General features: G+C 41.0%; 1 protein-coding gene across 1 annotated transcript in view; it reads left to right on the top strand.

The window, feature by feature from the left end:
- MADD (MAP kinase activating death domain) overlaps positions 1-7,047 on the top strand; it is a 65,930-nt gene extending 58,883 nt beyond the window's left edge. The window contains 2 exon segments of the mRNA XM_086614209.1: positions 3,664-3,710; positions 5,586-7,047. Coding sequence (XP_086470335.1) covers positions 3,664-3,710; positions 5,586-5,693 — 155 coding nt within the window. The 3' untranslated portion in view covers positions 5,694-7,047.
- Positions 7,048-15,140: the final 8,093 nt, after the last annotated feature.

Below are 15,140 nucleotides of genomic sequence, written 5' to 3'. Positions count from 1 at the left end.
TTCTAATAGTTTAGATGATCAGAACTTGTCTGCACTTTATGGTTGCATATTTCTTTGATAACATGTTTTCACCCTGATGGGCACGATCCATTCTACTACTTAGAGAAATTGCTTAAGATTGTAAAAAAATATTGATGAGTTTTACAAAGATAACATGAACTCTGAAGCCATAAAATTAGCTTAAAGAATGACTTCAGCTTCTGAAATCTTTAACTTGAAAGAAATTACTTGGATCAGAAATTAATTTTGGGTAATTTTTGAGAGGTTTTAACTCAAAGTATTTCTTTTAATAGTTTGTGTATGTTGCACAAGAAGACAGACAGTGTTTGACTTAGTTATTTCCAGTCAACTTTTATTTAAGCATTTAGCCCCTAAACAACAACTGTAATAACTATCAGAAAAAGAAATTATTTTTTTTTTACAGAAAATTTTGTAATCAGGGGCCTGTTGCAAAAGCCAGAGTTGTGATATGGAATTTATGAAAGGGTAGTTTTAAGAAGTAATTAAAAAAAACCCTGGAAGTTGGAAATTAAAAGCAAAAACTGAGAAATTAAACCCATTAAATTAAAAGTACCCTCCTCCCAAAACAGAAGTCACAGACAGGAACCGATTTGAATGTACTAAAGGAGATGTACAATTTGCCCAGCCAGCTAATAGAGAAGAAAAGAAGATAGATGTTGCAGGGGAGCTAACCTTTGGTTTTGGACAGAGATGAGAGACTGCCTCAGAGCTGGTTTTTTAATTGTTATAAAAATGCGAAGATATGCTGATTCGTCCTGTTCAAGAGAAATTAACATGCTAATTTGTTAATAGTAAGCTAACAGTGTTCACCAAAAACTTGAGTGGACGTTTTAAGTTATTTAGCCATGTTAAACATTGTGAACCTTGCAATCAGATTCATTATAGCAGGAGTATTCTGAAGTACTATCTCTTCTTAGAAAGGTAGTGAGTGGTAAGTAAGCATGCATACTCCAGTCTGATGGGAAATACCTCAGTGCAAAATTTGTTTATTTGATTTTGCCAAGCATGAGTGCTCCAAGTTTAGTGATACCACAGCAGGAAATCAAAGGTCTGTTTGTGTTAACGCTGGGTTTAGATGGCAGCATGAAAGGTGAAATTGTGATTTCAGAGCAGGATGCAAGCAGAAGTTCAGGAGTTGTTGCCCACAAATGGAAGTGGAGATTTAAGTAAATGAGGAAATGTAAGGCTCTTCCCTCTGAAATTTGAGTTACTGCTGTGTACTTGTGCTTTACTTTCTTGTGGCCCCTTCACCGCCGCTGCTATGAAAACCTTCATTCTCCAGCAGGTAAAGTGATGTCCCCTAAACTCATTCTGTGCTAGCGCCATATTTTCATTCACAGGACCAAAGGCTGCAGGATGGTGCTTAATAATTTACTCCCTTCATCCACTTAGCTCAACAGCATCAGGAATAACTTTTAATGTTAGAAGAAAAGTACTTCTGCTAATCTCTTAATGTGAGGCTTGGGTCTTTTTTTTTGTATGTGTTTTTTTTCTTCTTCTTCTTTTTTGTTTGTATTCTGCAGTGGTAGTGCTTTGACTTCTCAAATCCAAACCCACTCTTCTTACTCTTCCTAACTCAGTCCTTTCAGGAGAATTTTTCCCATTGGAAGGACTGTGTAGGAGTACTTTACTTAAAGACAAGGCAACTTACTGACTGTGAAGTGGGGAGACAGTACCTTGCCTAGGTACGCTCTTGTTCCCTCTCTTCCTATTCTCAGTTATGATACAGGACTTTACAGCTTCCCTTCTCTCCTTCCCTCGTGGCATAAGGTCCTTACAGCTTTCCCTTCCTGCTTTTTGAAGAGTATGTGGACAGTTGTATGTTATCCAGTGGGCAGTGAGACTTAACACAGCTGTAAAAGTCCTACCCTATTTGGCTGTGCACCAGCCTCACTCCCACTTATATCCCCTGGTGACATGGAGTTAATTTGGAACATCGGGTGCCAACGGGTAAGGTAGCTTGGATGTGCACCTCCTTATCTCCCCAGGTCTAGTCACTGGTATCACTGGGGCAGTGCAGCCTGGGTGTGCACTTTCCCCTGTTTCTCAGTCCTTAATGTAAGTGCCAACTCCAAGAAAAGAGAGAATTGAAAAATTAAAGAAAAATACTACATTACTTTTTACAATCATATTCTGTACTTTTCACTAGATTATTTTTTTTCAAGAATGACAATACCGTGACATATGATAATTAGTAGGCACTGGTTTATATTTAGAGTACTTTCTCAAACCCAGTCTGCACTGCCTACTTTTGGCCCCTTAGAGTGTGATCCGTCTCCCTCTCCAGCGTTTAGCTGTGTCATATTGTAGTTGAAAAGATGGCATCTGCATGGATAGGTTTTGTTGTGGACTTTTCCTAGTTACTCATACTGAACTCATCTGCCTCTGTTTCTTTTCTTGTCGGTAGTATTATGTGTAATAAAACATTTACCCTTCCTCCATGAATCTGGTATGATTTGGTTTTGCGTAATTTCCGTATTGCTTTTTCTAAATTTTTTTGTTGTGACACAGAAATTCCATGGCAAATTTCAGCTATTCTGGAAGGGAAGTGTTCAAAGTTGGTCTTGGTATTCCACTGATCTTAATACTTTAAATTTGCTGTTTGTATGTTCTTTGTGTGATCATTGTTCTCTCCTGGTGATTTCCCATGGTATCTGTTCACAACAATATTTATAGACCAAGTGTGGATCAAAGGCACAGTTTGGATGCAATCACACTAATGAGATGATTACAGCTTGCTTTTTTATGCATTACACAATGAGAACAAAAGGCAAATTTTCTTTAGTTATATTATGTCTGTTTCCTTTCTGTTAGTTTGAGGCAGCGTAAGGGAGCAAGATGAAATGTTCTGGATAATAGATTCTTTTTGGTCAGTGCCCTAATCCTCTTTATATATAAAAACCTTCTAGAAATCAACAAGCCTGGTATTTTAAGAATACATGTAACTGAAATCAGTGTTTTTATTTTAAGGCAACTTGTTCAAAAGCAATGTTTTCAGTGAGTATGTCAAGTAAACACCATCACATACATCATAGACAGGAGAAAGAATATCTTGAAAAACTCTTGAAATAAAACTGGGAAACAGTCTTCCAGTTTAGAAAATTTTCTCTCTCAGCTCCTTTTTTTTTTCCCTGGATTTCACTAACTTACTACAAAGTGTCCAACAGTTCTTTTGAGATCTGTTATTCAGCAGAGAAGGATTCAAACATCAAAAACCACATGCTGACAAATTCCTATGGAATTGTTGGTTTATGTTTTATTGTAGTAGACATTATGCATATTTTGTCATTAAGCATATTTTGTCATTAGTTTTGCTGTCTAGGAGGAATAAGTAGTATGAGAAAAGCCAGAGTCTCTAAGAACCATCAAATATCTACTATGGTTTTCCAAATAGAGGCAGTGAAATACTTTTGCCAACCTGGGTAATTTGTTATGACATTACCAGTATCTTCAAGAACATATGTAATGTAAATGAAGAGAAGGAAGAGTATCTAGAAGTGAGGGATAGTGAGGTGCCCTGTACCTCCACCTGCTGTCTGTGTGCATCCCTTCCCTTTCCTATGGGTACATTGTGCTATTTCTTTCCCCTTTTCCTCTCGTTTTTTGAACTTTTTGTTTTGTCTCTTGCCCGTCCGGTTTTAGTTCCTGAAACTAAAGAAGTGGTGAGCCACAAGTACAAGACGCCAATGGTGAGTCAACTGTGATGCCTTCTGGTAGTTGTTTAGAGGATGTATCTTTAGATTTTTGTGTGGCGAAAAGAGTTATGTTGAGATTGCAGGATTTGCAATGCTAATGCTGCAGTGAAACACCAGCTGCTTCGTTATGATAGTTTTCCGTAAGGGAAGACAACAAAACTTGGTGATTGTTGTTTCTGTGAAACTACAGGAACTCACAGGTAGTGCAGAAAGTGTGGTCTCTTCTGTTAAGATAAAGATGCAAAGTACCTGATTTGGTCAGAACTTTAGCACAGTAAGAGCTAGTGAAGCTGTTAAATTTAAGACAGTGCAGACCACAGTCCTTAATCCACAGAACAGATGGAAAGGGAGACTAGTTCCTGGGCATGAAATGATTGCTAACTGACTTTATGAAAAATTCCCATTTCCTCATGAAAGCGAGCAGTGACATGCAAGAGAATAGTGTAAGTATTGATTCCTGCCATATAGGTGAGTTATTGCTGTGGTTTAGTGTTCAGTTTTTATAACGTTTTTTGAACACCAGCAGTTGATAATGATACTTAGCACTTTTACAGATAATAGTTCAGTGATCAGGCTTATATGCACTTAGGAGGAAGAAATAGAAGCCAATGATTATCATCAGAACTGAAATTTCTTCAGTTATTTTATATCTGAAGTATAATGTGTACATTTGTTGATTACATGGAAACTCACCGTCCTTCAAGAGGAGAGACAGAGAGATTACTTGAAGAAGCTAAAAATGTTTTAGAAAGAAAATACTTAGAATATACATAACTTAAGAAGCAGATAGTTGTATCTTTTAATAAGAAAAGCCAGGTTAATGAAAATTAATTGTATTTTATACGAGTGTTTTAGCTGTACTATAATACAACAAAACATGTTGTTATGCTTATTACCTTTAGAAAGATTATAAATATCAATTTACAGGACAAGAACTTTTAAGATCACAAGAATAGCCAGTGTTAGAATTGGGATATAAACTAAGTCCAAGTCTTGTGCTGCCAGTCTCATGCTAAAAGAGAATTTTCTGTTAAATAATTGCGCAATTAATCAGTTAAAAGCAATAATCGTAAATCTTGCTAATGCTATGTGAAACCCTCAGCTTTAAGGTAGTGACAGAATTGCTTGATATTCTTCATATGAAACATGCTATGTTGGGTTGTAGGGGTTTTTTAATTAAAAAAAAAAAAAAAGAACAGAAAAAAAGCAAGCTTGTATTATCCATGGATTCACTAGTGTTAGTTAAAAATTACAAGGATTACCAGTCCTTGTATTTTTGAGCATAAAAAGATAGTTGTGAATAAGAAAGAATTCCACCATCTCATGAGTCGTGGTACAGTATTGGATGTTTAGTTTTAGTCCTTTTAGTTAGCTCTTTCATCTCCTCCCCAAAAATGTCTTGTAACTTCATACAACAGACCAAAAGCCGATATGTAGGATGTTTTTTCTAAAGCCAGCTGGCCAACTTTCTAGCTTAGCATACTGTTCTTAAAAATTGTTATACTATCAAGCAACTAATGGTTTTATCCCAAAGGAGGTTTTTTATTTTTTATCAGACCAAAAGCCGATATGTAGGATGTTTTTTCTAAAGCCAGCTGGCCAACTTTCTAGCTTAGCATACTGTTCTTAAAAATTGTTATACTATCAAGCAACTAATGGTTTTATCCCAAAGGAGGTTTTTTATTTTTTATAATGCTTTTCTTCTCTAGCCATCTCAGTTAGAAGGTAGTATGGAACACTTTTGCCTGATTTTATCTATAGTAGTTGTCCCGTGGGGGAAGACATGCAGCAAAACAGAAAATGTGCAGTGGGTTTTGTAAAACACTAAATCATGTGAATTTCATTATTTCCTTTTCTAAATTCTTGTAGGCTCATGAGATCTGCTACTCCGTGCTGTGTCTCTTCTCTTATGTGGCTGCCGTTCGTGGAAAAGAGGCAGAAAACAAAAGCAAACCACCTCGACCAGTTTCCAGTTGATCGTGATATTGGGAAATACCTACTCTTTGGCACATTGACGTGCAGTACTCCCATTTTTACTGCAGTTCCTGGAGCTCACTTTACTGTCTTCTATGAGAACTTGATTATTTATGTATGACCCTGCAAGTCTTTCCCCATAGAAAAACCTAAGACTCAACTGCCCAGTCTCCTTCTGAATTCATCCTTAATGGAGTTTTTATATGAGCTGTTAATCAGACAGTTTTGAGCATCAGCATCCAGCTATGAGTGACCTACTCTGGCCGTTCTTGGAATTCCGTTTTTCTTAGGATGACTAACAGCTTGAGTTGGGTTGTTTTTTTGTTTCTAGTGGTATTTGTTACAGATTAATCACTTTACAACTGCAGGCTTCTGCTTTCAGATTCTCTGGTATGTGCACAGTGGAAGCAGTCTGGTCCTGTATGTTGTTTAAATGTTGTGTTTTTATTGTTTTCCTTCTGTGTTGTTCATTTTTACCCACCCACATGAAGTTCTTGTCACATAGTTCTTCAGATCCTTTTGGTAGAGATGAACAATTTAGCTACCATAGTCTTAAAATACCATGTGACAATTGAAGTTTGGCTATTAAATTGATCCATCTGTGGAGATGACTGCTTCTCAAGTGGGAAAAGAAGTGGAGAGAGAAACTTTGAAGGCAATATATTGTGAAACACCCTGACACCTCATGGATCGTGTGGATTTTCAAATGAGAGTTTAGGTAAAATTTGTAGATATCCCAGCAGTAGAGTGAACAGATACATATAAGCACTACCTAAAGCAGTTAATCACAGGGATTAGAAAACTAATAAGGAAACGTAAAACTTGGAAACATTATTGGCAGAAGCATGTAGCAGACCCAAGTCTTTCTGGCTTTGTAACTATACTCTACACAAGGTATTTCTATAGCAATCTGCAGAACATGCTCAGAAGCCCAAAGGATTATTCTGTCTCCCAAGTTTTTAAGCTATTGCCTTTTTTTCAATCTGTACCTGTTATATCAAGGAATCTTACAAATGCTGTGTTGATGTACAATGGAACTCCCACAGTTAAAACTATCCATCACATTCCTTATTTTAAGTAGGCCGAATATGAATGTTCTTTGCATCCTGTTTTTGTTCTTGAACTGTACTGCACTTGTCTGGAAAGCTCTTAGGATGCTGGGAGGAGAGACTGTCTAGAGAAAATAATGTTACATGTAAAATACCTGGAAAAAATGTTCTGATGCAAACTGACATATTGTATGTTTTGACATAGAATTCTGAGTAAATGCACCCAGAAATAACCCCGTTGTGGCTTGGTCAGGGTATCTACCATTTTGAATGGAATATACTAGTAGTGGGTGAGGAAATGATGTAAATAATATAGTACCACATCTATTTATAGAAACTGTACAGCTGTCTGAATGTGAAAATAAAATGTCATTCAACCAGCAACTGGTTTTCATCCTCCTGTGCTTTTCAATTGATACAATTTATTCTGAAATTAATTTAATTATATACAAAATACATCGTACACATATATGGAATGATGAAAAAAGACTATAAATAGAAAATTTATATTTTTTCCCACATAAGGAGTTTTTGTTTTGTTTTTTTTTTTCTTATAACAGCTATATAATTTGTCTTTAAAAAAAAAGTGTCTGAAAAACACTAATAGGGGAAAACAGACACATCTGAAATACTGATTTTTTTTTTTGCACTCATGCAAATGTAAAGGGTTTTTCATCCTTTTTTAATACAAAGATAAAACTGAAATTGGCAAACCCTGGAATTAGCCTGTTTTGTATTTACTTTATTTTCTTTCTTTTGTCTTCTGAGACTGTAAATTTTCTTATAGTAATATCTGAATTTTTAGCAATTGTAGTATTCTCGATACTTCTATATTACAAGTATGGTTAAGACTGAAATCACTTTGGTCTACAATGGATGTTCCATTTATTGCAATACTGGGTCCCACTTTGGTAGGCAATATTAATTCTAAAATTGTAAATATTATGTTAGCAGGCCTATTAACATACTTGGATGAGTTAAATTAAAATGTAAGGGGAAGATTAGAGTTTAAAATAATTAAATGCCAGTATCACTTACTATATACAGCTCCTGTTTTTTTCCCCTGTAGAAGCTGCATTTTTGCAAGAGTATTTTTCCGTGACTTAAAATCATACATTACATAGTGCTGTATGCTGTAGTCTGCTGAGAAGCTTCAGCCCAGAATAAGACTTTTAAAGAGCCTGATAATAAAAATGGCCCTCTGTCCCCTTTGACAGATTTTTTATTTTTTTAAAGAGCAGGTGTGGCTAAATAGTTATAGCACTTGCTGTTCAGTGTCAAGGAAGAACCAGTAACAGCCTCAGCAAGTGGACTGATTACTGGGCTTCTGCTCTTCAGGTGAGACAGCAACTGACTTGGCTTCAAAATTGAAGCAATTTTTGAAATGTACAAAATCTTTCTTGTACTTGATGATGGTGACTTGGCAGGTGTTCTGCTGGCTGTGGGAATGTAGCATATTCACCTGAGACAAAGGCATGTCGTGCAGCATCTCCACTACACAATCCACAGTGCTGATCCCTGGATACCAGATCGGGCAGTCGGATTTATGGTTGGTATAAAAGCGTAAGTCTTTTGGAATGCAGTCTTCTATCCTTTCTTCATCCTTTGCTTCATCGCTCCTAAGCATTGAGAGGTACAAAATCTTTACTTTGGAGGAAAAAAAAATAATTATAGTGATTTGCACGTTTTTTGTCATGTCCCACTTGTTTGATCTTTAGAATTCCATAGCAGCAGTAAGAACTTAGAGGCTTCTAAACCTCCCAGAACCAAATGGAAGACTAACTGAGAATAATTGGTAATAATAAATAGTGCTAGAAGATTCTTAAAGCAAAATGAAAAATCCTTCCGGTTTTACCACTAGGAGTAGCCTGTGTCTTAGTTTTGAAATATTTCAAGATAACAACAACCTTTTTAACACTTGTGATATCTGCAAGGCACTTACACAAATATGAATTCATGAACTTGCCTTAAAACTTAAGGTGTTTGCTTATCCCGAACAAGTTTATTTTTCTGCTACAATTCCTTGTTTGTGGAAGTTGGTTTTCAAAATGACCATCAGTGTTCTCTGCAAACGCTGGGGTTTGTGACTAGTCTTTCTGGCAGTTTTCAGAGTGGAACCAAGGTTACTAATTTATCTGTCTTCTGGATCGCAGATCTTCATTGTGAAGTTCCATAAAAAGGTCCTCGTTTTGCTTGTGAACGCCATGTCAGTTTCCAGTGTAAGTGAGTCCACGTTCTAAAGGTTTTAACATCCGTGAGTGTTGCAACAATGGTATTTATTAAGTGATATTTATTAAAGATATCTTTGGAAAAATCTTTGAAGCTGTCTGCTGAAGGAAAGAGTTCATTGCTTTAAGAAAACCATTGTAAAAATTTCCTACACCCTGATTCCTGGCTTTAGATAATCTCTACCCTCCTACTTTGATGCTTTCAGAATAGCAGAGTGTGTAAGATAAAATGTTCATCTGGGCATTAAAAAGCTAAATTGCTAGTAAATGTAAATCATGAAGAACTTTGATTCCAACTAAGTTCTACCTTAGTGATCAAAGTGGATGGAAAAATGTGGCTATGATTCTAAGCTTTCTTAGGAACCTTTGTGTTGCAAAGGTATTGAAGATGTTCCCAGGATCATGCTGCTTATGCCAGAGGAGGGCTTTTGGTTCCCATTGAATGTATTGTCAATAGGGAAGCGGTTGTTTAGAATGGGAACAAACTAGCCGCTTGCCCCTGTGTCAGGCATACGCTCCTGTTCACCGCTGGATTCAGAACTAGACAGAACATAAGAGCTAAGCTGTTCACAAAGAGCAATATTTACACCCTCGTTCCCCTTGATTGCCAAATGGATGAAAGTCAGAAGATGTTGCCACTGAGGTGAGATCTTCCTTCTGTGAGAAAAATGGCTTCTGGGGATGGCTCTCAAGCTGGGGATGGCCCTGATGGTTCACAGTATACCTGCAGGGAAGAGTCTGCAGAATAGAACAGGGGTCCTTGGACATCACTACAACAGAGAGAACAAAAGAAAGAGGCACCCAAAACCTCTTTTGAGACCCAAGTTTGGAAACAGTATGCATGGTCAGGCGAGTGGTGGTGAGGATCAGCATCATAACTGATGCTCGAGAACGTTTTCTCTTGGTCTATCCTGCCCATCTAGGTGCAGGCAAAAGAAGACAACCTTCCGCCGTCCCCCTCTCTCAGCACCATCCCAGCCCTGGCAACCCTACCTTCAGTACCTTAAAAATGGCATAAAGAGGAGCAGCAGCCACACTTCCCTCTCCCTGCTGTGCTCAGTGAGATTTTCTGATATGGCACTCCGATGAACTCATGGCACTGGTGGCACCTCAACACCTTTGTTCTGGGGCTGCAGCCAGCCCTGTAATCCATACACTCACTGTACAAATTGTAATCAGGTTCTGCAGATGCATGCCGTCTTTGTGTGGGGCTGTTATCCCAGGAGAGGGAACGTCAGCAAAACCTTCCTGCTGACAGGACATCCCAATTCACCACAAGGCTCTGAAGGCAGAGTCGAGTGCAGGAAGGAGGTGACAGAAGTGCCTTCGCTTTGTGCCTTCTCATTCAAGCTGTGTAGAATTAAAGACAGGTGCCTTTGCTGCCCATGTGATGGCACTATTCGAATACGCTTTTTCCCTTCTGAGTGCTGCGGTTTCACTTTTGTCTTAACAAGCACGACTTCTGGATATTTCCAGTATGAATTGTGCAGGATAAAAGAACAAGAACATAAAAGCTTGCGAGGGGACGGACTGAGCGGCTGGGGCTCCAGAGGAACGAACTGCCAACAGGGAGCGTGGCAGGTCAGTGGCACATTGACGGGATTTCGATTGCACGCCAGTGGAGGGAAGCCAGAGCACCAACAAATTGCAAGCTGAGGGTGCCTGGATTCAAACAGCATGCCAACATGAAAGGCCAAAAGCATGTGAAACACACCAACAGACGAGTGCAGACTGCAAATCGAGGGAGTTCATAAATCAATGCGCCAACACAAGTGTCCAGAAGCCCAAACAACACAACAGCAGAGGGAAGACAGACTGACAACAGGGTGCCAAAGGACAGGAATAGATCACACATGGTGCAGCAACAAGGGAAGAAATGAAGCAGCTACACTGTGTCAGCCCACACGAGCTGCGTTCTGCTGGAAACCATTCAGTCATCGATCGCAGATATCAAGAAACAGTCTTCTGGACAAGCAGAAAAGAATTTTTCCTTTCTCCAAGTGTGTAGAAAGGAGAGTTACAAAGGGATAGTCCGCAGGAAAACAGTCTCCGAATGTAAAAGTGAGAGGAAAGTTGTACCTCCAGTAATCCTGAAGCTAGAAAATGCTGCAAGAAATGAGGAGGGAAGAGTAGGTACTTGTTTAGGGAAACTGCTAGTAAAATAGCTTGGGGTATTGGTGTGGATGAGAAGGAAGAGTGCCTTGGGCACATTCAAGAAGGGAATTTTCTTCAGGTGACCTACTGCGTCCCATGGCAGCCACTCCACTGAGGATGGCTGCTAAAACGGGGGAATTGACCAAACACAGTTGCAGAGCCCACCAACCCAGCTCTTGTCCCTCATCACTGGTGCCCATAGCTGCTATTCCAGCCGTTCTGGTAAGTAGAGAAGCATCTTTCCCTTCCTGGACTTTGCAGACCTTGGTTCAGCCAGCTTTGACAGAGAGAAAGATTTCTGCTCTAGCACACTCAGGGGGCAGCTGGTCTAGGGGAGTTGTGAGCGTATGTGCGTGTCCCTTCATCACTGTGGTGGTTTCGTCATTGGTAGCAGCTGATGGGGCCAAATTCACCGTGCTGCTGTACATACCAGGCCAGCACTACCTGACTGCACATATCCAGCTGTACCAGGACTGATTTGAGCCTGTCTCCTGTCCCTTGCTTTCAGTAAACAGGTCTGTCTGTGTCAGCATTTCTCTCAGAAATGTTTTTCCTGGTTCATTAAAGGCAGACGGGATCTGGCAATCAGCAGTTCTCCTTCACAATGCCAGTCAGTTGCTTTTCAGGTCATTATGCTTTAAAATAATTCAAAGCTCCTTACGAATGCCCTGGGGCCAGAATGGCCAATTGCAACCATGTCGATAACAATAACTGGGTTCTGGTAAGTACTCGTCCCAATTGCAGAAAACTGGGGCAGAGGGGCTGGTGAACACAGATTGCTTTTATCTGCACTTTGCTCCTTCTCTTAAGCCTCCTCATCCCTTGTTCCATGTAAGCTCAGTTATGTCAGCCACTGACCTGGGACGCAATCCTGCATTGCCAAAACCATCCTCAATGAGCTGGGCACTTAGCACCACTGAACCCTCATAAATGCTGATTCTTGGTGCACAGCAAGCCAGTGGCACATTTTTGGACCTTTAGCCAGAAGTGAAAAAAGCAAATGCCTGGAGGGGATCAGGGTAAAAACACTCTGGCTTGGCACACCCGTCGGCAATCCTCCTGTGAGTAGTGCCAGCATGGAGGGCAGACTGCGCTCACCCTTGCTGGTGGCTGAAGGTGTTGGGCTAGCAACTAGCAACTGCTGGAGAGTTCTCACAGTTCCGTGGGAAACGTTTACTGGAGATAACCCTAAGCTACTGGAGGGTAGCTCAGGACTTACCCTTATAGGGCAAACACAGGGCCCACTCTCCACTCTGTTATCAGAAAAACCACATGTGTAATTTCTGCGCAAACAGCTTTATTGCAGTAAGGAAGGAAGCTTTCCACATCTTAATCTCTACCTTCAGCAAAAGTGCAGCTCCTGAAGTCCACACAGCAAGGGCAGCTCTCCTCAGAGAAAGGAAAGCAGAACTGAACGCTAGCAACACCAGGACAGGGAGATGTACAGAAACAAAGTATGGACCAAAAGGATAAAAGCCTCCTTGGAAATCTTTTGTGCTTTGGTGTACATGCAGATCTCAGCAGCCACACTTTGGCTTCTCTTTCTTAAGGCTTTATCTGGAGTAATGGTAGCAATGTGGACATTGGCTTGTAGGGAAAAGGCAGGATTATTTATTGGGTTTGCTTCTCTACCATGGGACTTATCTTGTTACAATTCCATGCTGTTGTGCTAAGCTGAGAAAGTAAGATAAACATTAGTGACCTAAGCTCCTTCTGCTGCATCCCTGTCTTGGACACTCCTGAGCTTTTTACTAGAAGTTAAACACTCAATAGCCCATGTCTGTTCTGTAGGTAGCCCCAAAATGAGAAGATCAGGAGCAGCACAGATTTTGTGCTGATAGGTCAGAAGACACAAATTCACACAGCCATATTTTCAGCCAGTGGAAATCAGCCCAAATTTTGGTTGCCAGCTGAGAGAAGAGATTGGTTGATGGGAGGTGTAAATCTAGACTAGAGCATCAAACGCTTTATTCCCCATGCTACCAGGAAAGGGTGTGCTCACTTTGCTGAATTGGGGTTTTATGGCAGGGCCATAATTGAGGACAATATTGCTGAAAGAAGAAGGAGGATTGAGGGACAAGAGGTCCAAAACACTATGGTGTTGCCACTCCATGAAGTCAATCCAGAGGTCAGCAGGCTTTCTAGCTCAAGCCTGGACTCATAAGGGGAGTGAAGCAGAGCTGACTAGCTCTCAGTGAACCAGCTCTTCTCTCAGGCTGCAGCTCAGCTCTAAGTGAAGCTTGAGAGATAGTATTTTTACCATCAAAAGAGCCTGCTGGGTTCCTCATGAGTGGAGAAAGGTGGTATGCAAAGGGGTTGGCATCTGAGACAAGAGAGGAGCAGAGAAATGGTGGTGACATCTGGCACTTGGAGAAAATGCTGACTGTCCTAGTTTTAGCTGGGACAGAGGTTTTTTTTAACAGCTAGAAAAGCTCCATGTTTTGGTTTTACTCAGAGGCTCACTCTGAGAAGAACGCTGATAACAAGCTGCCAAGGACTTTTCAGTGTGCCGGAGTGCAGAAGCACGGCGGGATAAGGGGGGAGCATAGCTGGGACAAGGGGGACACAATTCCCCTTGTGATTTGTGTGGAACTTAAGACTGAGGGCCAAACTGGCCAATTAGTATTCCGTATCATGCAGCGTCATGCCCAGTATAAAAGCGATGGTCAGACGGGAAGAAGGGCTTTTGCGCTTTGGCTTTTGCGCTTTGGCTTTTGCCGCTTTTGCTCTTGCTGTGTTTTTCGCTCTATTGCTTTTCTTTTTTTTCTTTCCTCTCTCTCTCCCAGTACTCCCACTCTCGGAGTACTATCTCTCCCTCTCTGCCCCTCTCTATTTCGGGGCCTCGCGTTCGTCCGGGATTTGCAGTTTTCGGGACGAGACGGGCTTCGCATACGAGGGGGTGGTGAGCACCTACATTGTATTAAATCATCTGTATTAAATCACTCTTATCTCAACCCACGGGTTTCACGTTTATCCTTTAATTCTCTCCCTCATTCCTGGGGGTGGGGGAGGGGGAGTGACCAGCTGGGGGAGGGGGGGAGGGGGGGCGTTCAACCTAACCCACGACATGACCTCCACCTTCAGCAGCAATGATAAAAGGGACACCCTGAGCCCTTTTGGACAAGAGAAACAATGGGAAACAATGTGCTGACCCCACATCCAGCACCCCCGGAATGATACCCACTGCTGCCAGAAGCCCAGAGACCTGGAAATACCCCTGCTATTTTGTAAGCAGGTCCTGACAGAAACTCTTCTTTTCCCTGACAGATAAGAGAGAGACAGCTAAAGTACTGCACAATTAGTGCAGAAAAATCGATTATAAAGTCCTTCAGTAAAGAATATGTGATCAGTCCTTGCTTAAGAGTGATAGAGGAAACAGCAGCTTCTGAGGATGTAAACTCGGCTGCTGGCAGGACAAGGACCATGGTGATATGCCAGCTGCTTGTGCTGGGACCACAGAGTCTGACATGGCGGAGAGCAGAGCTAAGCCCTGAAGTGAGCTCCTGGATACAGTCATGTGTCCAGCTGTGGTGCCAGGGTGACTTGTGCTGGCTTATGCCCTGCAGCTGGCATCAAACAGCAACACGCTAAAGGGAGCGGCCCAAGCAGTCGGTGCTGGCTTATTTACCCACTGAGAGGAGACGATCACTGGGTTGTGTAACGAAATTGCTACCACGAGCTGGGCTAACTGCTTCAAAGTCAGTTCAGCTACATCTCTGCTGTACCTGCAGCCAGTTTGGGAAATGTGATGTAAGGGACCCCAGGGAGAACAGGCAAAAAGGTGGAGAGATGGGACGTGTTCCCCCCACCCAAAATCCTAAGTGATGTTTCAAGATCTCACTAAAAGGTTGAATTAGCTGTAATCTCTTCCAGCTTTAATCACTGCATTCAGACAAGCAGGACAGGCAACCTTGTCCTCCTGCATTCCAGTTTCCCTGCTGAGCAGAAAGATGGGCTTCATGTCAGCAAAGCAGCTGAGATTCCCTGATTTTTCTGGGAAGAGTGCAAGCCTATTTTCA

Source organism: Tauraco erythrolophus, chromosome 6 (assembly GCF_009769465.1).
Source record: "Tauraco erythrolophus isolate bTauEry1 chromosome 6, bTauEry1.pri, whole genome shotgun sequence".
In the NCBI taxonomy this organism is placed as follows: Eukaryota; Metazoa; Chordata; class Aves; order Musophagiformes; family Musophagidae; genus Tauraco; species Tauraco erythrolophus.
The sequence above is the reverse complement of the archived record's forward strand: the minus strand, read 5'-3'. Positions and strand labels throughout refer to the sequence as shown.